Genomic DNA, 23684 nt, shown 5'->3' on the forward strand with positions numbered 1-23684 from the left:
CCATGGTTACAACCATTGTTATATTATTATGTTATTTTTACCAAAGTAGAACGATGGTTTTGTCGTGGTTTTCTCACCATTGTTTTTTTAATTTCTTAAAACTGTGGTATAACAATGATTTTTTCACCATGGTTTTAAAACCGTCGTAAAATGAAAGTTTTATCATGTTATCATAACTATGGTATTTTAACAATGGTATTACCACACTTTCGCCACACATTTACCATGGATATGAATTAAAAATCATGGACTACCATCGATCCATTGTAAAACCGTCCATAACCATGGTTATACCATAGTTACGGTTGTAAAACCATGGTTTTTTTTTATAAGGGAATATAGTTTCGTGTTTGTTTGTTTGTTTGTTTGTTTTCGTACATATTTTTCAGATGGTCCCAAGTTTTAATACTCTCGTCTTAGCATGTTTACACGTAGGCCTACACTATTTGACGTTGTCAACGTCTGAGCCATACCTTACAGTGTATGTCCATGTCCGCGAGCGAGCGAAGCGAGCGAGCGCTTGAGAAAATTATGCATTCAATTTCCTACAAGATAGAATACTGTTCAGCTCTGTTACCTGTCTGAAGGCCGGCGTACAAACGTCTTGCAATATGCCAAAATTGATACAATCACATTTCTGCTTCCTCCATTTTTTTTTTCTTCAAAATTCAGGGGGGGATGATTGTACAGGCCATCCCCCCCTCCTCCATTTCAGGGGGGGATATATCCCCCCCCATCCCCCCCGGGATTTACGCCCATGGTACCTACACACAGTACTCATACCCGTCCTGGTACAGTACCAACTTGTGGTACAATAATAAAGATAAAGTACAGTTGCTGTACAAGACCATTTTTGTGGACAGAGCTAGTAGGAAAAATAAATGAAGGAAAAAATTGATTAAAAATCAATGATGTAGTTTGGCAAAAAAACTGAATAGCTGTAGATATTGAGTATGAATTCCTCTACAAACTGCATTTTGGTTGGAAGATGAAAGCTTTTCTGATGGAATTTGAGGGGACTATATTTCATTGGGTACGTGTACGGAAAATAGGTGATTTTTTTTGAGTGACAAGAACTCATAGTCTGGCTTTGCGGACCCCTGGACAGAATTTGGACTGAAGAATCCACCCTGAAAATTTGATGGATGAAAGGGTATAAGATTATCTCACTTATCCAGGTTAGTGAAGCTGAAACACCTCATTTCTCCCAGCTATTTTACAGAATTTTTCGAAATTTGATTTTTGACACACATCCCTATGGGGAAATATTTGAAGAGTTTGTTCACAAAAACCGATAAGTCCATATTTGCCAAACGGAGATATTTGCGATTAAAGGTCAAGAAAAATAGAGAGAATAATAAGAAAATGTTTGCTTATTTTGACCATAACTTCAAAAATGTACCTTTACATGAAGTGACCAATGTATCATTTCAAAGGTATTATTTTGTACTTTGTGACAGATACCGTACTTCAAAATCTTAAAAAATGGACTTATCGGTTTTTGCGAATAAACTCTTCATAATTATGGGTGTGAGCCCCATAGTACCAAGAGTTCTGTGGTACCAACCCGCTCTGGACGACATTACGACAGTTAACAGCGCCATCTCTAGACCCATTTGGATTTCAAAATGGCAGCGGTAAGTAGTAGCTTGCGCGTGGGTCCGTTGCTACAATTATACTGAAAGTTTTCCATCCATATTTGTCAGTCAGATTGTGATAGTTTAATCCACTTTTCAGTCACCAGTTACAAAAAGGTTTAACGTGTTCTTATTTCGGTTTGGCGGTTACAGTGCTAGTGCTTTAACTCTCCTCGATCATAGTCGCAGTCGGGGGAGCTGCAGCATGCTGCAGCAGGTGCACTGTTGCCTCTGCTTGGTTTCCCCTTCGCAACGGTACGGTCGAGGCCCGGCTCGCAGGGCCAAGGCAGGGGCGGCGAGCCCGTGTCGCAGTGCACGATGAATTGTCGCGAGCGCGAGTAGTCTTCGCACGAAACATAGAGTGACCTTTGGCTTTAGTAAACAGCAGTACTAAAAAAGTGGCAGATGAGAGATTAATACTTGATTAGATGCACCGATTACACTTTTGAGGAAGGCTGTTCCCATGTCCCCTCGATGGCCTTGTTGTACCAGTGAGCAGTGTGTACGTTGTTTGTTGGTTCGAGGGGAGAAAGAGTTCACTACACTATTTAATTTAGCTCCTGTCATTGCCTGTGTAATATCTACAGCTGTATGTTGCTAACAATTCCTAATAGGCTTATTGGTACCTTGAACTGATTTGAACCCGAATGCCCCTGTCTTCTAATAGTTCTATCCAGTTTTCAGGATGAATACGAATAAGAGAGCTGCGTATTGTAACTTACATGTAAGGTGGATTTCTAAATGTGACTAATGTTAGAGTTGTCTAGACCCTAATGTTGATTTCTGTATCTAGGCCTACAGAGCATCTTGTGAAAACGTGATACCCGTACCTACCTTATTCTGACCTGTTCTGTAGTGTAGAGGCTAGGTTTTTTTTTTTTTTAGAAGAGGGTCTATGAATAGATGTATAAATTGCCAAATAATGTATTTCCCGTCTCTTTGCTGGAGTGAGTTCCATTTGAGTGAACTTCTCTACACTACAGACACGTGACAGAGTCAAAAGTACAACAAGGAGCTACAACTACATATATTGTTGATGGCACTTGCTTCTCTACGACTGTATGTACTAGTATGTCTAGTACTAGTAGTAGACCCCCGTTGCTAACAGTACCAGTAGTTGGAGTATGTCACCGTTGTAACCAGCTGGTAACTAAACGAGCTGCCTGTCTTTTTAACTTGTTCACCCACGCTCGACTTAATGAGCTATTCGATCTATACTGACCTACCTACCGCCTACTGACACCTCTACCAGTAAAACCAATTTACACCTCATTCTTGTCTATAGACACAGTTCTAACGTAAGTTAGAAGTAAACTCTAGGCCTAACGTGTTAGACAGTAGAATTCTATACCAAAATTTTCTGTAGCTGCAACGACCATGACAATTAAGTTCTTAATCTTGGGTGTGTTTTCTTTCTTTTTTTTTTTTTTTTCAGTCAACGGCTCAGAAGGTCCAAGAGGTGAGGGAGGTTACTCGCATAGAACGTATCGGGGCACACTCCCACATCCGAGGCCTGGGACTGGATGATGCCCTGGAAGCCAGGCAGGTCTCTCAAGGGATGGTGGGACAGACTGCCGCAAGGAGGGCTGCTGGAGTCATTCTTGAAATGATCAAAGTGAGTGTTCTTGAGAAGATTATGGGAGAAATATTAGGAATGTGGACTGGCCTTGAGGGTGATACAAATACAATATTTATTGCCTGAACACTGAAGTAGAACTATATTGCCTGAACACTGAAGTAGAACTGTATTGCCTGAATCGAAGAAGAGTCAAAATGATTCTAGTGAGGGCAAAAAATGTCTCTCCACCCAGAAAGACACCAGTCCATATTAATTATTATTATCATCTACAAAATCAGACTTCAGAGTGAACGTGATAGTACTGATAATTAATGCAATCACATCTTAAATTGCATTTCAAAGAGAGAAAATGGATAGGCTACAGGGCAACTTATTACTGGATGTGGTACTAACCATCCCTTAAGTGCACAAATGTTGTACACTTGCCAAGTGTGCAAATGCTTGCTACATGATGTAAGTGCATGAACTCTTGCTGTAAGTGTGTGATTATATAACATGTTAACAACCCTCTTCAAAAGTTATTGCTTGCTATTATACTTTATACATATTTTTCTACTGACTCTTGTGAATGAAGAATAAAATTATTGACCAGTCAGTAATGACGGTCAAAACTTGGGCAGCAAAGAATTGAAGTTGCCCTACTCACATGTCTGATAGAATGGTTAGTATAGCTATCATTTTAACTCATTTACAGCACATCTTAATGATTAGAAATATTGAAAGCCTAATCTATATTTAACCCAATAGAGATTCTCTGAGAAGTTTTTTTTTTTTTTTTTTTTTTTTTTTGCTAAAAAGGTCCAAGGTCCAAGATCAAGTGAAAGTGCTGAATTTCACTTTTTCCTCCGTATCTTGGAAGTGGCTTAGGGTATCATTGTGAAACTTTGTACATATTTATGCATGTTCTGCCTGACAGTGATTATCTCGGAAATTTTAGGGTCAAGGGTCAAAGGGTTAAAATACTAACAGTGTACTATCTAACACAGATATTACACTTTTTCTCCATACCTTGACAATTACTCAATGCATACACTTATAAAAGGGTCAACACTGAAAAGTCAAGTAAAAGTCCTCAAATCCCCAAATACATGCTCTCTTAGAAAATATAGCCATTCATCCAATTAAACCTAGTTCAAGGAAAGTGAACATTCAACACATTTGTGACAAACATGTCGTTTGAATGTTTTGCTAGTTATGTGAAATCACGTATGTCAATCAATAATGTGTCATCACACATTGGCAAGATGTACTATAGACCTTTTAGGAGAATCATGCTTTGTGGGGGAAGCATACCAGTTGCATTTCTAGTTGAATGTATCTATGCTTTTGCAGGAGGGAAAGATTGCAGGCAGAGCTGTGCTGATAGCTGGACAGCCAGGAACCGGCAAGACAGCGATTGCTATGGGTGAGTGTGTCTTCGTTACAGAATACAGTGTATTTTAGTGTTATATTTGATGTTACGCTTTCAGAAAATAGATAGATCCATCGATGCATCTTCGAAGTGATGATTAGATAGATGCGTAGAGTACAGAAGCGATCATATGAGTGAGTTTAACAAGGAAGTGCAATTATTATTGTTCAAATTAATATGCTGGGGAATGTATGTCTGTATGATTTGGTAATATTTCAGTCATACAGTATTTTAGGTTAGTTGTGTGGTCTTGAATGTGTATGTGTGGTGAAATGATGTGTCAAAATGCATATCAAAGTATTGAAAGGCATTAAAAATGTATGATAAAAGCGAAACGTAAGCTAATATTTGTCTCATCAAAAAAAAAAGAAAAAAGAAGTACAATGTAATAGCACCTTTTTTACCTTTGCACCCGTCTAGCTGTTTACATTTTCCCCTTGTATATATGCACTGCACAGACATACTTCTTGTGCCCCTTTAAAAGCTTTTGAGAATAGGAAAAGAATGTCTAATTTTCATGGGTGTTTATGTTTTCAAGGTTGTATAAATCTCTTTGACTGTTTGTGGAAGATACTATTGCAAATTAGAGCTTGAATGCAAGGCTGTGTTCAATTCAAATTTTCTCTCTTTGTTTGTGAAATAATGTGAACAGGTATGGCTCAAGCCCTTGGCCAGGACACACCCTTTACCGCCCTCGCTGGCAGCGAGATTTTCTCCCTGGAGATGAGCAAGACGGAGGCCCTGACCCAGGCCTTCAGAAGGTCCATCGGCATCAGGATCAAGTAAGTGTCCATACAAATCTGTTTTGAAGATGACGGTCATATTTTTTATGCCTCTGCCATGAAGTGGCGTCGGAGGCATTATGTTTTCGGGTTGTCCGTCGGTCCGTCGGTCCGTCCTTCCGTCCGTAATCAATTTTGTGGACAGCGTATCTAAAAAACAGTTAGAGGTATCCTATTGAAACTTGGCATACTAAGTGGACGAAGTTGTGCCTATCAACTATTGGGCACACATGCTCATGGTCAAAGGTCAAAAGGTCAAGGTCAAATGCTCAAAATTTCACTATTTCCCCTATATCTATGCAATGCCTGGAGATATTTTCTTGAAACTTGGTGTATACTTGAACTACCAAATAAAGATTCCCCAGAGAGCGTTTTGGGTCAAAGGTCAAGGGTCAATGGTCAAGTGAAAATTTTACAAGGTGTCTTCATGGAACTTTATGCATGTATTGACTGGCAGTGATCATGTAGGAAATTTAGGGGTCATGGGTCAAAGGTCAAGGTCAACTCATCAAAATGTCATTATTTCCCACTTATCTTATGCAATGCCTGCAGGATGTTTCCTTGAAACTTAGTTATAAATGCATGTATTACCCTGTACAGATTCTCTTGGAAGTTTCTTGCCAAAAGGTCAAGTGAAAGTGCTAAATTTTACTTCTTCTTTAAACTTATAAGAGGGTCAAAATTTTGGTACAAATCCTCAAATCCCCAAATACCTGCACTCTTAGACAGTATAGCCATTCATCCAAATAAACCTACACTGTAGTTCAAGGAAAGTGAACATTCAATGCATTTGTGACAAACCTGTCATTTTAATATTTTGCCAGTTATGTGAAACTGTCATCACACATTGTCAAGACATTGTGCTATAGACTTATTCGGAGAACCATGCATTATGGCGGAGGCATACCAGTTGCCATAGCGACATTTCTAGTTAATATTTCACTCTTTACTGGTGTTAAACATGATGTGTGTTATTAGTACCTACCTACAGTAGATGTATGGATGTCAGTGTTAGGTACAATTGAGTACTCAAATTTGAAGGGAATGTGTTGTATCATATTGATGTACTAAGACTGTGTCAAACAGTTCCATCTCTGACTCATATGGGATTAAACTTGATCACTTGTTTTCTTGTTTTCATCTTAGCAGGGTCAACCATGAAGTTCTTATCCATCTTGTTCAGCAGAATGCTTTCTGCATTGACTGAATAGAAAATTCATTGTTTGTATTCTCTGTCCTTTAACACAGGTATAAAAAGAATTCTTGCTTTTTTGCAAGTCCATCCACTGTCAGTGATTCCCTTGATTTTCTAGAGAGACACTCCGCATTTTTCATGTAGAAACAAATCTTTGTCTTCCATCCCCTGGTCCTACCTCCCCCCCCCCCCCTTCTCTATCACTTCTTCACCCCACTGTGCATTCACCCCGATGTGTCCTTTGTCTGTATTCCACAGAGAAGAGACCGAAATTATTGAAGGAGAAGTCGTGGAGATCCAGATTGACAGACCAGCGACTGGCACGGTTGGTACCACGTTCCAAGCCACATAATGTATAAGCTGTTATTTTCGCGTGCAGATATTTTTGCGAATTAGGAGGTCACAGACATTTTTATGAGATGATGTTTTCGCGAAAGAACACCGAAGTTATCATAAGTGCATTGCTATCATTGCGTATGGCATCATTTTTGCGTGTTGTTAAATTTGCGATCCAATAGTGATTTATGAAATTCATGAAAATTAAACCCTGGCGAAAATAACAGCTTTATACTGTAGTGTCCTGGAAACTTGTGTAATTATAATGATAATAATAATTAACACTTATGTGTGCAACAGTCAATCAAAAAGTTGCTCATGGTTCTCTTTGAAGAAAAAGAAGGGAAAAGAAAGCAAAGGAAAAAAAAGTATGTGAATTGATTTTTCTTTTCAATGGCATGTTAAACAGTTGCTGTGTTTGTAGTGTCATTTAAAGGGAAGATAAACCCCAAGAGCAATGTGGATTGAGTGAAAGCAGCAACATTAGTAGAACACATCAGTGAAAGTTTGAAGAAAATCTGACAATCGATGCAAAAGTTATGAATTTTTAAAGTTTTGGTGTTGGAACCGCTGGATGAGGAGACTACTAGAGGTTATGACGTATGAGTGGACAACGATACCAAGAAAATATAAAGAAAATTCTACAAAAATCCACTTTTCATGAAAATTACAAATTCCATCAACTTGATATTGACATATGTTATGGGTAGCAATTATTCCCCCTGCTTTCTGAAAGAGGTTGGTCCATTGCTCTTTCATGATTCTAGAAAAGTGAATTTTTGTTGAATTTCCTTTATATTTTCTTTGTATTGTTGTCCACTCGTACGTCATATCCTCTAGTAGTCTCCTCATCCAGCGGTTCCAACACCAAAACTTTAAAAATTCATAACTTTTGCATCGATTGTCCGATGTTCCTCAAACTTTCACTGATGTGTTCTACTAATGTTGCTGCTTTCACTCAATCCACATTGCTCTTGGGGTTTATTGTCCCCGCCGAACGAGTTCGAGCAGGGGACTATGAAACGGGCTCCGTACGTGTGTGTGTCCGTGTGTCCGTCCGTCCGTCCGTCCGTGTGTCCGTCCGTGTGTCCGTGTGTGCGTCCGTGTGTGATCAAAATGTTCAAAATGCTACTCCTTCGCCATTTCTAACCCGATTTTGATTCTGTTTGCTTTATATGATAGCACTACATGGGAGCTTTGAAACTTCTATACAGAATTTCAGTTGTGACCTTTGACCTTGACCTTTGACCTATATTGTACATTTTGCTTCAAAATGCTACTCCTTCGCCATTTCTAACCCGATTTTGATTCCGTTTGCCTTATATGATGGCACTAGGTGAGGGCTTCAAAACTTCTACACAGAATTTTGACCTTTGACTTCTTTGACCTTTGACCTTGATTTTTGACCTATATTGTACATTGCCTACAAAATGCTACTCCTTCGCCATTTGTAACCCGATTTTGATTCCGTTTGCTTTATGTGATGGCACTAGGTGAGGGCTTCAAAACTTCTACACAGAATTTTGACCTTTGACTTCTTTGACCTTTGACCTTGATTTTTGACCTGTATTGTACATTTTCCTACCAAATGCTACTCCCTCGCCATTTCTAACCCGATTTCGATTCCGTTTGCTTTATGTGATGGCACTAGGTGAGGGCTTCAAAACTTCTACACAGAATTTTGACCTTTGACTTCTTTGACCTTTGACCTTGATTTTTTTACCTATATTGTACATTGGCTACAAAATGCTACTCCTTCGCAATTTCTAACCCGATTTCGATTCCGTTTGCTTTATGTGATGGCACTAGGTGAGGGCTTCAAAACTTCTACATAGAATTTTGACCTTTGACCTCTTTGACCTTTGACCTTCATCTTTTTACCTATATTGTACATTTTGCTACTGAATGCTACTTCCGGTGGGGACATATATTACGCACCGCGTAATTTCTACTTTTCCTTGTCTTCCCTTTAAAATGACTGCACTGAGGATGACAGATGTGTGTAACCCTGTTTTGTCTTCCTTGCTCCAGCTTATCTACATGGTACTGATAAGGACAATAATCCACCCTGCTATGTGTGTACTGTTGTACCTTCATTGATTCTCATTCTTTTACGATAGTTACGTGAAGTTTGGTGGAGGTGAAAACATTAAGCCTCTGGTGCTGTGCGTAGCGAGTTCATTGTAGTTAATCACATTCCATGATACGATCATTTACAAACATACTGCGAAGAATGGATAGTAATGGATGTTATTATTATTTTTTTTACCCCCTTTTTGTGCTTTGTTTGTCAGATTGCACACAGGGTAGAGTGTTATCTTTGTCTGGGTACAGATGCCTGCAAACTACATGCAGTTGTCATTGTATAGGGATTAATACCTAATCCCTCTAATCCCTAATTCATTGTGTTACTATGGCCTCCCTGTTGGACTGAGGCACATTGCTACACCTGAGTGGACTTGCTAACTTTACAACTATAAAGTCAAGTTTGGATTGATTGCTTAAAGGACAAGTTCACCTTCATAGACCTGTGGATTGAGTGAATGCAGCAATATTAATAGAACACATCAGCAAGAGTTTGAGGAAAATCGGAGAATCCGTTTATAAGTTATGAATTTTTGGAGTTTCTGCTGAGTCACTGCTAGATAAGAAGACTGCTACAGCTTGTGATGTCACATGTGTACAACTATATAAAGAAAGTGTAAGGAAAATTCCAGATATTTTCACTTTTCTCGCATAATAAAAGATCACTTGACTTCCCTCTTTCAGAAGGCACGGGGAATGATATTACCCTTAACATACGTCAGTGATGAGTCGAGAAAATGTGCACTATTTTCAAAAAGTAAAATTTTGTGAAATTCTCTTTATATTTTCCTTATAACGTTATACGCATGTGACATCATACATGCTAGTAGTCTTCTCATCCAGCAGTGACTGTGCAGATACGTATTAAAAAAATTCATAACTTTTGAACGCATTGTCCGATTTTCCCCAAACTTTCACTGATGTGTTCTACAAATATTGCTGCATTCACTCAATCCACATGTAAATGAAGGTGGACTTGTCCTTTAATGCTAATAAAAAAGACTGGCAAGTTAAAAGTAAGTGATGGGACACATAAAGGAATTGTGGCCCTGACACTTTTTCCTATTCTTTGAAACAAACTATAGTTTGTGAAGATTCTCAGTCAGATTAGCTCCAATAGGCTTGAGAGCAAGCTCAGAAAACTCAACGTCTTGGTTTTTGGTCTTGCAGGGCGCGAAGGTGGGCAAGTTGACGCTGAAAACAACAGAGATGGAAACGATCTACGATCTGGGTACCAAGATGATTGAGTCCTTGACGAAAGAAAAAGTGCAAGCCGGGTGAGTGTGTCCTCTTCATCTTTTTTCCTTTATTTTTAGATTGATTTTTCTTTTGTTTTATTTGTGTTTTTGTTTTTGTCTTTGTCTCAAACAATTCAATTCAATTCAATTCATTTCGGTTTTATTTTAAATCAAAAGAAGCATAACAGTAAGTCAGCAGACTAATAGTGTCATGCGTACAGAATAAAAGTACATGCATGATTACAGAACATTCACAATTAAAGAAAAAATCAAAAAGTTAAAAAACCTATTAAATTATTCAATCATACCAATGTCATATTCCTTACAGTCCTATAATTACACATTACATTTACACAAGGTTAAGACTGGATACACATGTGGTGATATTGCTGTAAACATAGATGCAGGCATTCAAAAACAGACAATATACATGTACTATAGCTAGAGCAGAATAAATTTCCACATGCAGCATAACGAATAAAAAGAACAACGTTAAATCAGTGGATGCATAGTACCACCTATTAAAAATAAGTGGAACCAGTGCTGTTTTATGTATTTCGTGCTTGGTAGTTTTTCTCTCCAAAATACTCTGATGGATTTTTGACTGGAAGTGCCTCACCAAGAGTGGTCTCCTTTTTTAGCCCAGATGCTTCTGCAAAAGGGCAGATCATTTTATTCTGAGCCTGAGCGGATTTTTATTATCCAGACTCGACAGCACTCTTTCCAGTCAATAGTGGTCAGTTGCTTGCTTGTGGAATTGCCATCTTTGCGTGCTTACATCATATACACGGTCCCAGCATTTCTGGGTTTCATTTCTACAAGCATTTATCTATATTTTACTCTCATGTGAGAGCTACTCCCATGTGAGAGAAATCAGTTGTGTTGATTAGTTTGAGGGAATCATGTTTCATTTCATCATCTGTTTACAGGGACATCATCACCATCGACAAGGCGACGGGAAAAATCACGAAGCTTGGAAGGTCTTTCACTAGAGCTCGAGATTACGATGCAATGGGTCCACAGGTAAGCAGGGAATAATTTGCCTTGTATCACATCGCAGTTCGCTGTGCACTTTTACACCACTGCTACACAAACTATCTTTTGTGTAGCAGTTTTCTTCCATAGAGGAGTGTACAATGTGATAACATCTGAAATATTGTTTATCAGCTGAAGTTGTTAATCACATTTGAGTTGAAAAGTTATTCCCTGGGTAAGCAAGTGCAGAGTTTTACTCTGTGTTAAACTTATGTGCTATTAGACTGCTTATTCGTAGATTTTTCTGCCACTTCTCTTTGCAAAGTATTGCTGAACCAATTTGCTGAAGAGGTCTGCAAAAATGTGTACTGTTAGCTTTTTTGCAGTATTTTGTACTTTTTTTTTCTTTTTTTTTTAAGGGGGGGGGATGGTGTAAAAATAATTCAGGTTTCATGGAAAATACTGTTTCCCACCAGAAATGTGCCTTACCAGCCCTCAGCACACCATATTGCTGTTATACAAGGTTGGCATCCCTCCCACTGCAAGTGAAAATTTGGTGATGGTGATAATGATGTTGAGTGTGTGTTACTCATTATCAAAGGTTAAAAAAAAAATGACACTAATTTTCCTTGTTCTTGAACATCGTGCTGTTTAACCCGTTGAGGACGGTTTGATTTTGCTACAACACGCATTTCCCATAGACGCTTGCCCGAGTATACTCGGGACTCGTCCTCAACGGGTTAATACCTAAATGTTGATGAAAAGTAGTTTAAGTGTATCTGTACACAGAAATTTTGTTTTCTGACATTGTAGGTTATTGTACTGGTAATATCCCTATGAAATATAAGAGTGCAACGTTACTCACATACAGAGATATAGCAATATATAAAGAGACATAGAGCAATCTTTGAAATGCCAAAAATTACATCGCGCCTTGTAAAGATTAGTCTTCTGGCCTTATCGACTACATTCGATTCAATAATTCAATAGTTCAATAATTTTCTGTATGATCAGTGTACTATGATACTCTCAAAACATGCAAACGCACACAAATGTCCACGTACGCAGCTAGGTTGGTGCTATCGCGCTGCGCACCGGGCAAATAACCAGGCACCCGCGTCAGCCTCTACTCGTGCGGATGCATATGGTTGGGTGAGGCGATACTGATTGAAAGTATTCAATATAGCTGTGTGCAGACGGAGGCGAACGAAGGAAACGTGCACACACCAATGGTCTATGCACGGCTACTATTTTCAGATCTGGCTACTATTGCAGCGTGCACTAGTGTGTGCTGATTTATTAAAATTAATATTTGTCCCCGCCGAACGAGTTCGAGCAGGGGACTATGAAACGGGCTCCGTACGTGTGTGTGTCCGTGTGTGTGTCCGTCCGTGTGTCCGTGCGTCCGTGTGTCCGTGTGTGCGTCCGTGTGTGATCAAAATCTTCAATTTGCTACTTCTCTGTCATTTATGAGCCAATTTTGATTCTGTTTGCTTTATATGATAGCACTATGTGGGAGCTTTGAAACTTCTACACAGAATTTCAGTTGTGACCTTTGACCTTGACCTTTGACCTATATTGTACATTTTGCTACAAAATGCTACTCCTTCGCCATTTCTAACCCGATTTCGATTCCGTTTGCTTTATGTGATGGCACTAGTTGAGGGCTTCAAAACTTCTACACAGAATTTTGACCTTTGACCTTTGACCTTGATTTTTTTGACCTGTATTGTACATTTTGCTACAAAATGCTACTCCTTCGCCATTTCTAACCCGATTTCGATTCCGCTCACTTTATGTGATGGCACTAGGTGAAGGCTTCAAAACTTCTACACAGAATTTTGACCTTTGACTTCTTTGACCTTTGACCTTGATTTTTGACCTATATTGTACATTGGCTACAAAATGCTACTCCTTCACCATTTCTAACCCGATTTTGATTCTGTTTGCTTTATGTGGTGGCGATACGTAAGGGCTTCAAAACTTCTTCATAGAATTTTGACCTTTGACTTCTTTGACCTTTGACCTTGATTTTTGACCTGTATTGTACATTTTGCTACAAAATGCTACTCCTTCGCCATTTCTAACCCGATTTCGATTCCGTTTGCTTTATGTGATGGCACTAGGTGAGGGCTTCAAAACTTCTACACAGAATTTTGACCTTTGACTTCTTTGACCTTTGACCTTGATTTTTTACCTATATTGTACAATGGCTACAAAATGCTACTCCTTCGCCATTTCTAACCCGATTTCGATTCCGTTTGCTTTATGTGATGGCAGCAGGTGAGGGCTTCAAAACTGCTACACAGAATTTTGACCTTTGATTTCTTTGACCTTTGACCTTGATTTGTGACCTGTATTGTACATTTTGCTACAAAATGCTACTTCCGGCGGGGACATATATTACGCACCGCGTAAATTCTACTTTTCCTTGTTTGCAGTTTGGGACATTTTTTGTGATGGGATAGAATTTTCTCTATAGTTCTTAGGACATGCTGTCACACCTCTCAAATTAAAATTTAAGGTGAGAGATTCCCTCTAAATTATGTCCATAATGCGAGATATTTTGTGAAGATATTTTATCTTGTGTTTTGTCATTACTGTTCTCCACAGACCAAGTTTGTGCAGTGTCCAGAGGGTGAGCTGCAGAAGCGAAAGGAGGTGGTGCACACGGTCACGCTGCATGAGATCGACGTCATCAACAGTCGCACGCAGGGATTCCTCGCTCTCTTCGCAGGTACGTGCTGGCTCTCTTGTTCACATTCCCACACTTTGGAAAATGTACCGACAAGTATGTGTGCGAATGTCAGATCTTGCTGAAGAGGTACTGGCAGTCAGAGGGCTGCTTTTGGGAAGTAATTAAAGGGGAAATCCAGTCCAAGTGTAAGTTAGTCTGATAAGAAAGAGTAAAATATTGAGTTGAACAGTAAAATTTTGATCAAGTATCGGGTGAAAAATTAGAAAGTTATGATGCTTTGAAGTTTCACTAATTTTTTGCGGAAACAATTTCTGAATGGTCAATATGAAAATGCAAATATAGTTTTTACATGAAATTTCAAAATTTCCAGTTTCTCATTCAAGTGCAGTTATGTCCAAGGCTCAAATCCTGATCAGATACATGTAAGTGATCTCTATTCTGAATTTATTCAACTGGGAATTACATCATGTTTCAGACTTCATTGACAAAAACATTGACTCTTGTCATTTTTTTTTTTCGTACATGATCAATGGAAAATTGCAAGGTTATGATATGGTCAGCTCACTCATTTGCATATTCATATCCACTGTACAAGAACTGTTTTGCAGAAATTAGCAGAAGTTCAAAATTTCATAACTTCTTTATTTTACATCTGATTTCAGGCAAATTTTAACTCGTATGATTTTACTCTTTTTTTTTTTTTTATTAGACTAACTTATTTTTAGACTGGATTTCCCCTTTAAGAGATCAGGAAGTTGTAAAACTATACTTTTTATTTGTGCATGTGGTTATCCGAAACGGTCACTTTAACGAGAAGTGCCTTTGACATTGTCCTTGCAAAGTCTCCTGGGTCTAGTTTCATGAGAGATGTAATGATGGCATTTCTTGCAAGCTTGGCAACAGTTCTTGCAGCAACAGCCAATTAGGAAGAATGATTCTTGTCATTGCCATGACACTTGCCATAGCACCAAGAGTTGGTTTCACAGCAACTTTTTCATGGAGTGGAACTCTGCTAGCAGCAGCATTTATTTTGAAAAAAAGAAAGAAAAGAAAAGGAACAAAAAAGCTTCCTCAGGAGAAAACATCAGCGATGGAACAGCTAGAAAAGCACTCGGAGAGTGCAGACCTCCAGCCGAGCAGTTCATTTTCACCCTTATTGTAGCTTCCACTAACTAGAAAAATCAAACAAATTTCCTGGATCCAAATGATGATCCGAATCACTACCAAAATTTAACAATATGTTCTTTGTGTCATTATAATCTCTTCCTGATACTTTCATTGAAATCATCCTTAACTTTTGGAGTTAATTTTCAAAAAGCAGACAAGCAGACAAACAAACAAATCAATGCAGGCAAAACCAAAACCTCCACGGGTGAGGTAATGAGGTCAGTGAAAGGCAGCATCTGCCTCTGGCTCAGGGCAAGTAGACTCGCAGACTGTAGCACTCAGTGGTCATGCAATTCTGTGTGCGTGGATGTCCTTTACTGCAGGTGACACGGGAGAAATCAAGCCCGAAGTACGGGAGCAGATCAACGCCAAGGTGGCTGAATGGAGAGAAGAGGGAAAAGCAGACATTGTTCCAGGGGTAAGAAGGCATGGGACAGACACACAGACATGATACTGTAAAATACAGTATGCCTCTTAAAAAATTACAATCATATTTTCGCGTTTATAACTTCCAATATGATTTAACCGTCTAAATGCTACATCAGGGTCTTAAAATATAACATCTTAGCTACATTATGCAGAAAATCACATTCAGTTTGGTTGAGTGGTCACAGAGATATGTGGATCATTGTAATGCATGTCATGGGTCTGATTCTTTCAAGTTAGGCACTTGGATGCTCTTTGAACTGCATATTAATGTGTGAACACAATAGACAGAACTTGGAGGGAAGGGATTCCTGACAAGCTCTACAAAAATCCTCATTTCTCTTTGACCACTGAAGCAAATCGGATGTTTGGTTTTGTTGTTGTTGTTGTTGTTGTTGTTGTTTTTTTTTTTTAAAGATGTTGGTAATAAGTTATAGTTTCATGCCCTGAAATTGTATTTGGATTGATTCACTATTTTTAGAATTACCATTGTGAATAGTCCTGTTGTAATTTTTTGGACATGCAGTAAGGAATGTTTGCATTCATTTTGATTTTGCAAATTTTGCAAAAGCCAAGATTCATGAAATCAAATGTACGCAAAAGTTCTTGTCTACACTTTATGCATTGCATTGCAGTGACAAGTCATGAAAATTTCATGCCATGAAAAAGGCTGTTAATTTCATGCCACAAAAATGTTTTGCTTTACAGTAAGGGGACAGCTCACACTGACATAGAAAACTGTAATGAGCTTTCGTGAAAATCAACAAAGAGTAACATTGTGTATGGGTAGGTGGGTAGATTAAAGAAAATTGTATGAAAACATTAAAGGGGATGGCTAGTACCTGATCAGTGGGAATCAGTGGGAATGCTGGGGATGATTGTTGCAATCCTTTAAGAGTACATTATATATCTATTGTTGTGTGAAAATTATTTGCTTCAGAATGGTCTCATATTCAAGTTATGTGCAATTTTATAATGTTTCCAGGTTAGCATGCCTGTACAGTGACGGGGCGATCGTTAACGGCCTGTTAATGACCACCCCGTCACTGTACAGGCATGCTAACCTGGAAACATTGAACTGCACATTACCATCTCCCAGCATTCCCACTGATTCCCACTGTTCAGTTACTAGCCATCCCCTTTAAGCTTCTACCTCCTTGGATGCTCTGTAAATGTGATTGCATAGCAGAAAGCATGTAAAACAGACAGCGGTCATTCATTGATTTGGTTCTACAAACACGTAGACACCTGGAATTGACACATACTTCTCTCATTGCCGTGGGGGGGGGGGGGGGGGGGTGGTTGGCATTGGAGGGTGGAGGAATCTATAAGGTGAGGGAAGTAAAGTTGGTTTTTCATGGAGAGAAAGGAGAAGGTGCCCTGTCCTGATCTTTTCAAGTAACAATGTAAGTCTCTGTCTATTGGACTCTGTCACCCAAGCAGCATTCCACGTAAACTTGTGTGACGTCTGTATACACATTTCCAGGCAAAATAGTGTAAATGAATATATTCATGACTGAGAGTCGGACAAAATCATGCAACAATACAGATTGACTCAATGGGCCACGTGACAAAAGACACATGAGATGTGGTACTTTGCCGTCGGACTTGTTCATCAGCTAGTGTTTACCAATCCTCACGCCGTATGAATTATGAGGGAGATCAGTGATCCCTGAGTGCATTGTGGTGCTGATATTTCCTGCAGGTTCTCTTCATTGACGAGGTTCACATGCTGGACATTGAAAGTTTCTCCTTCCTCAACCGAGCCCTGGAGGACGACATGGCACCGGTCCTCATCATGGCAACCAACAGAGGCATCACCAGGTATGGTTGCCATGGCAATACTATCTGAAGAGTTTGATGACAAAATGTGTTAACTGCCTTTTTCAAACAAGTGGGACCATCATAAGATAGGTCAAAATAAAACCTTTTCAATCATGCCACACTTGAAGATACGATTAGGTATCCTCTATTAGTTATTTTCTTTTCTTTTCATTATTATTAAGGTATATTCGCAAATATCTCAAATTGACAAGAACGGAGTTGATTCGTTTTGCGATCAAACTCTTCATTTCATGCAAAACAGTAACATAAAGGGGCTATCTTAGATTAAACATTTCATGCAGCTATTGTAACGTGTGCACCAGCCCAGCAGGCTGTCAAGCAAAGACTGTCTGAAAAGGATTGTAGACACGTAGAATGCATAGATAAAAGTTATAGTACATACGTGTACTTGATCAGTTTTAGCTCTGTTCGTAACAACAGTCAAATGTGACCTAGATAGTAATTATCGATTCCGATAGCTTGGAGGGTTTGCATGTTTTAGGGGACAAAACTGTGTGTCATGGAGTAGCATTGGTCTCTAGCATTCTACAAGGCAGGGAAATATGGACTTTGACTCACAGATGTTGCATAAAGCTGCTCTAAGGAAAAGAAAATTTTAATGTAATTTGAAATGATGCTGAAATAACACTGAGTCTCCATCACAACACCATCTTCTGTGATTGAATGGCTTGCAGGATCCGTGGGACAAACTACCAGAGTCCACATGGAATTCCACTAGACTTGCTGGACAGGCTCCTCATCATCTCAACTTCTGTGTACAGTGAGAAGGAGATGAGGCAAATCCTGAACATTAGGTGAGTTAGTCTTGACAAGAGGCCATCAATGTCAGTTTAGACAGGAATGAATGAATGAATGAATGAATGAATGAATGAATGAATGAATGAATGAATGAAAGAAAGAATTAATGAAAGAATGAATGAAAGAACGACTGACTGAATGAATAAAAGAATGAATGAATGAATGAATGAAAGAAAGAATTAATGAAAGAATGAATGAAAGAACGACTGACTGAATGAATAAAAGAATGAATGAATGAATGAATGATTGTTGATTAATTAATTAATTGATTAATTAATTTGCCAGGTATTGCAAAGTGTGTGCAAGGGTGAATACATCAAAGGAAATACTAGTAGCCATGATTTCAACTCAGTTGAAAGGGGTCAGTTTTAAGGTACCTCAAGCCTATTGCTGCAAGTGACAATTGTTGATTTGCTGATTGTGGCCATCTCCTCAAAGATACCTCCAGTATAAGTGCGAGGAGGCGATCTATTGGAAGTGAGGTGAACGTTCACATATGGTCTAGGTCCGCAACAATGAGGGCGTATTCACACCAAAAATATAGTCTGATGCATCTCATTTTCTCTGCATTCACTCATCTTCCAAATCATGTTCGATGATTTTATATGATTAGTATCATATTGTAAATGTAGGATTATTATGATCGACATGCTGCATTCAGTTTTCTCTAACGTAGAGCATGACATTTTCACTCAACAGATGTGAAGAAGAGGACGTCGAAATGGCGGACGATGCCCTGACGGTCCTGACAAGGATAGGCTTGGAGACTTCGCTTCGGTACGCCATCCAGCTCATCACGGCGGCCAACCTGGTGTGCCGGAAGAGAAAGGTGAGGCTAAGATCGACAGACTCATCTGAAGCAAACTGTGATCACTCTAAAGATATTCCGTAACGTAGGAAAACATTTTTTTTCAATTTGAATGATATTGTGGCCGTGAAATAAACCCTTTCACAATGATATTCAAATCTCGATGTTATGTTTGTGATGTATGTCCTGAGATGGTAGTTTTAACTTATTTCTGTAGACAGTAATGATATTGTCTGCAAGGCAGTTGTGCTGATTTACGTCTCAAAGTGATGATAATTTGTATTCCACAAGCTGATGGTGTGTATCATATACTCCAAGATGATGTTCGAGATTATCTACGTCAAACTTTAGTATATTTCGTCACATGAGTATTAAAAGGCAAGATGTCCATCTATAGAATCCTTTTCAGGCACAATAGAAATGTATAGCTGTCTCAGGTTTGACAGGTCATTGTCCAAACGTGTTGGCGAGAAACATGCATCGCCCTGATACCTCATGGCTTTTGTGGATTCACTCCCGCACAAGTTTTTGTCAAAACATACTTTGGTTTCTGTCTATGTTGAAATATAGTCTCGACACCACTTTATGAAAAAATTGAGTTAATTATGTTATGTGAGAGTGAAACGACACCCAAGCTGAAGCTTATCGTCGCTGGGGTGACAAGACCTCGTATCTCAAAAATGTCAAAAATTTTTTTTTTAGCTTAATGGTCAAATAATGGGTCAAGTGATGTCTTGGCCAAATCCTAACTGTCTTACTCCAAAAATGAAGCCACCATGACATGTCAAAGAGAAGGCTTTCCCATTCACTATAGTGCTTTGGCCGCCATGTCTTTTCGCTCTCCTGAACATTTGACAATTTTGAGATACAAGGTTTTGTCACCCCAGCGACGTTATTCTCTAATCCTGATCTATCAAACTTCAAGAAAATTGATCATCCATTGTTCCTCCTCCCCACTACTATAAAAGTGGATATTTTTGTGAGAGTAATTTTCCGCGCTAGACCGGGTAAGACGAGTTTCGCTTGTTTTCTATTCCGTGGAATTAAGACATTAATTACTGGAACAAGTTCATGACAAGCAAAAATATTTGCATGCTTTTATTTTTGTGATACTTTCCAGTTGTGCAAAATGTGCGAAAATTTCCACTTTTACAGTAGTCTGCCGTAGGGAGGTAACATGGTGACACATTTTTCTCGTCAAAATGTCTGGACACTGACCTATCTAAACTTAGGCAGCCTGACATCTGAAGAGAGACATCTAGTTATCCAGTACTGTATGCTCCATAACAATAGAAAGTCTTTTTTTTTTTTCTTTTTTTTTTTTCGAATTGGGACTTCCCAAAAAGTTAGCGAGTGGTTAAATTTGTGATGTTGGAGTACAGTAATGAACAGAAATATCTATGAGTGCACTCCTATTCATGTCAGGATCAGAGTTTATGTATTTGTGTGTTTTTAAATTCACAAAGAGCACCTAATTTGCGAAATTTGCGAATATAAAAACCTCACAAAGTATTCAGCGTATACAGTATACTGAAAGTAGACACCTCATCCTTTCCTCATTAAAAAAAAACATGTGGGTTCATTATATTGCATTAATTTGGATTGATCAAACTTCTAGAAAGTTGACATTACATTGTTCCTCCCCATCCCCCTTTCCCCTTTTGTTTACTGCAGGGAGCTGAAGTTGAGGTGGATGACATCAAAAGGGTCTATTCTCTCTTCCTCGATGAGTCTCGCTCCACGCAGTTCCTCAAAGAGTACCAGCAGGACTTCATGTTTAACGAGGTCGGCCAGGGAGGTAAGATGGTTTATAGGTCCTAGAATGAAGGGATGTGATGGCAGAAAGAACTAGGTGTACAGTGCACTCTCGTTGTAACGAAGACGGTTATAGCGAAGTTCTGGTTACAACGAAATAAAAATTCAGGCCGCAATATCATCTGTTATACAGTATCTTTTTTATTGTTTATTTGTTCAGGTATAACGAAATTTCATTCTGATGAAAGAAAAATGCGGGTCCCAAGGACTTTGTCCACTGTAGTGCCATCCTACATGAAGTGGGAATACTGCCCCATAGAATGGTAGAACCCCACAGCGAAGATATGTACTTGACCCATGATAGAGGGCGAATTGCGTGTAATCAGTGTGCCATCATGAATCATAGGATGTCTTTGACAATGTTCTTGAAAGGACAAGTTCACCTTCATAGACATGTGGGTTTTGTGAATGCAGCAATATTAGTAGAACACATCAGTGAGAGTTTGAGGAAAATCTGACAATCCATTCAAAAGTTATGAATTTTTGAAGTTTTTGCTCAGTCACGACTGGATGAGAAGACTACTGTAGCTTATGATGTCACATGAGTACAACGACATAAAGAAAGTATAAAGAAAATTCAACATATTTTTACTTTTCTCGCATAACAAAAGAACACTCAACTTCTCTCTTTCAGAAGCCAAGGGGAATAATATTACCCTTAACATACGTCAGTAGCAAGTCAAAGAAATGTGCACTTTATTCAAAAAGTAAAGTTTTGTGAAATTCTCTTTTTATTTTCCTTATATCGTTGTACGCATGTGACATCATACACTGTGGTAGTCTTCTCATCCAGCAGTGACTGCGCAGATACTTAAAAAATTCATAACTTTTGAACAGATTGTCTGATTTTCCCCAAGCTTTCACTGATGTGTTCTACTAATATTGCTGCATTCACAAAACCCACATGTCTATGAAGGTGAACTTGTCCTTTAATACAAGTGAGGCCTCATATTGCATCATAAGTACAGCATTGAAGAGGACATTTTGGTTCCTTTTTTTTGAAGCTTTACTCACGTTGGTAATGTCTGACCTTGCTGCATGCATGCACAAAGCCTCTGGATATGAGCTATATATGAACAGTTCATAGCTCTCGCATTGTGCTCATAAAAATCTCTACAGAGCTCACCCCTATGGCCCAAATTCACGTAGGTGGTACAAGTGTGGACATTTGTATGGAGCTCCAAGTGTCGCATGGCCTACAAGATTGTATTTCGCTACGAAATCAGTCTTTTTGTCGATTTCGTCAACGAAATGTTAACATTACGGCGACGAAATGCTCATTTCGTCAACGAAATGACTGTTTCGTAATGAAATAGGCCATGCGACATTTGGTGCCCCATAAAAAACTATGGTCTTTGTCCGTGGTTTAAACCATGGTTTCATTTGTACCACCTTCGTGAATTCGGGCCTTGTTGCTCAAACCTCACCTGTCTTGCATTTCCTGTACACTGTGCCAGGGTACTTTGAATCACTGCCAATAGCACAAAGACATGTGTAGCCAATGAAACAGGTGGTTAGGTTTGTTAATCTTGTCTTCCAAACACAAATGTCATTTCTATGTCAAATTTTATATAAACTCACTGTTCGTCTTCAGACTTTTTAATGAGTCATAATAAAATCCAAATTGAATGAATTTCTCACCTGGACTCCCATTTTCGATCTCATACCTTTTTTTTCTACAGATGAGGAATCCATGGAGACGTGATGACCTTTGACCTGTGACATCTATTTATTAGCCTGACAGTGCCTGATACAAGAGACTGGTGTGAGAGTCTACACAGTGGCTGTGAGGTGCACCTCCTATTCATTGTACATTCCGCTGACCTTGCTTCCAGACTGATAGACTATTTTATCCAAACGTTGCCCCCATGTATTATCTGAATTATTTCCATCAATTTTGAAATCATGATCAATGTTTTTTTTTTTCTCCTTTTTTCACCACATATGTTTTTTTTTATACATCTGCCACAAAGTGTTGACGGAGGCATTGTCTTTCAAGTTCCTCACACCCGAGTGTTGATGAGAATGTAAAAAGAGTTCTGTATGATTATCTGGTAGTGTTCATTCATTGGACAAGGACAGACAATTGTAAACTTGTATTTGTGAAGAGACTCCAGTGAGGATATTTGCATGTGTCTTAGAGCCCCCCCCCCCCCCCCCCCCCCCCCCCCCCCCCCCCCCCCCCGTTTGGTGACTTAATGAGCATGCTTGATCATTATCTATTTGTAAACAGGTGACGTAATCTAATTAGCCATTTCCCAGGATAGTACCTGGAGTGGGCAGGGTATGTGTGTGCACAGAGCTGGCTGTGCGTGTGTAAAAACATGAGGCATTTATATAAAAATGCATGGTTTCTGCACGTGTCAAACACCCCGTGCCATGAAAAGCAGTTTTTACCTTGACTGTGAATAAGCTAATTAAGTTGATTTTTTTTCCCTATGCAACCATCACATTGACAAAATTGTAGCTCCTTCAATCAGTGAAGATGGTGTAAATACTTTTCGTATATCTGTGTACCATGGAATGTGGTATCAAGGCCCGGTAGTGTGGAGATACTATCCAATGGGAAGGCTTGCCCGAATCAGATCATACAGACATTCAAAAATCCCCGCATTGAATTGTGTACAGCTTTAGCTTGTTAAATTCCAGGTCCTTACGCTCTCTAGACATTTTTTTTTTTCTTCTTGTGGGTGTGAAAAAAAAAATGAAATTGCTTTTCATGTAATCCCCATGGAAAGTTCACACAGAAAAAAATAAATTGAAGGGGTCGGTGCAATATAGTGCTAACCCACACAAGGGTCATTTTGAGATAATCGCTATTGAATGTTTGGAAAGTCCATACATTGTACATTAATAAAACATGAATGCATGTATTTTTTACCATCTTAT

The 23684-nt window shown here is 39.0% G+C and overlaps 1 protein-coding gene across 1 annotated transcript; it reads left to right on the plus strand.

Annotated features, from left to right (window-relative positions):
* Positions 1-1628: 1628 nt before the first annotated feature.
* LOC140235566 (ruvB-like 2) lies at positions 1629-22945 on the plus strand. The gene is made up of 14 exons (XM_072315572.1): positions 1629-1637; positions 3073-3252; positions 4549-4621; positions 5280-5409; positions 6863-6929; positions 10196-10302; positions 11193-11286; positions 13852-13975; positions 15427-15521; positions 17235-17353; positions 18049-18168; positions 18872-19001; positions 20655-20778; positions 22478-22945. Exons 1-14 carry the CDS (start codon positions 1629-1631, stop codon positions 22498-22500), a joined length of 1395 nt encoding a protein of 464 aa, XP_072171673.1. The 3' UTR covers positions 22501-22945.
* Positions 22946-23684: the final 739 nt, after the last annotated feature.

Source organism: Diadema setosum, chromosome 12, assembly GCF_964275005.1.
Source record: "Diadema setosum chromosome 12, eeDiaSeto1, whole genome shotgun sequence".
NCBI classification, from domain to species: Eukaryota; Metazoa; Echinodermata; class Echinoidea; order Diadematoida; family Diadematidae; genus Diadema; species Diadema setosum.

What these genes read in the sequence shown, in the direction of transcription:
- LOC140235566 (XM_072315572.1), top strand. An exon ending in TCATTCTTGAAATGATCAAA is followed by an intron (nt 3,253 to 4,548) that starts GTGAGTGTTCTT and finishes ATGCTTTTGCAG; the next exon opens with GAGGGAAAGATTGCAGGCAG. An exon ending in ACAGACCAGCGACTGGCACG is followed by an intron (nt 6,930 to 10,195) that starts GTTGGTACCACG and finishes TTGGTCTTGCAG; the next exon opens with GGCGCGAAGGTGGGCAAGTT.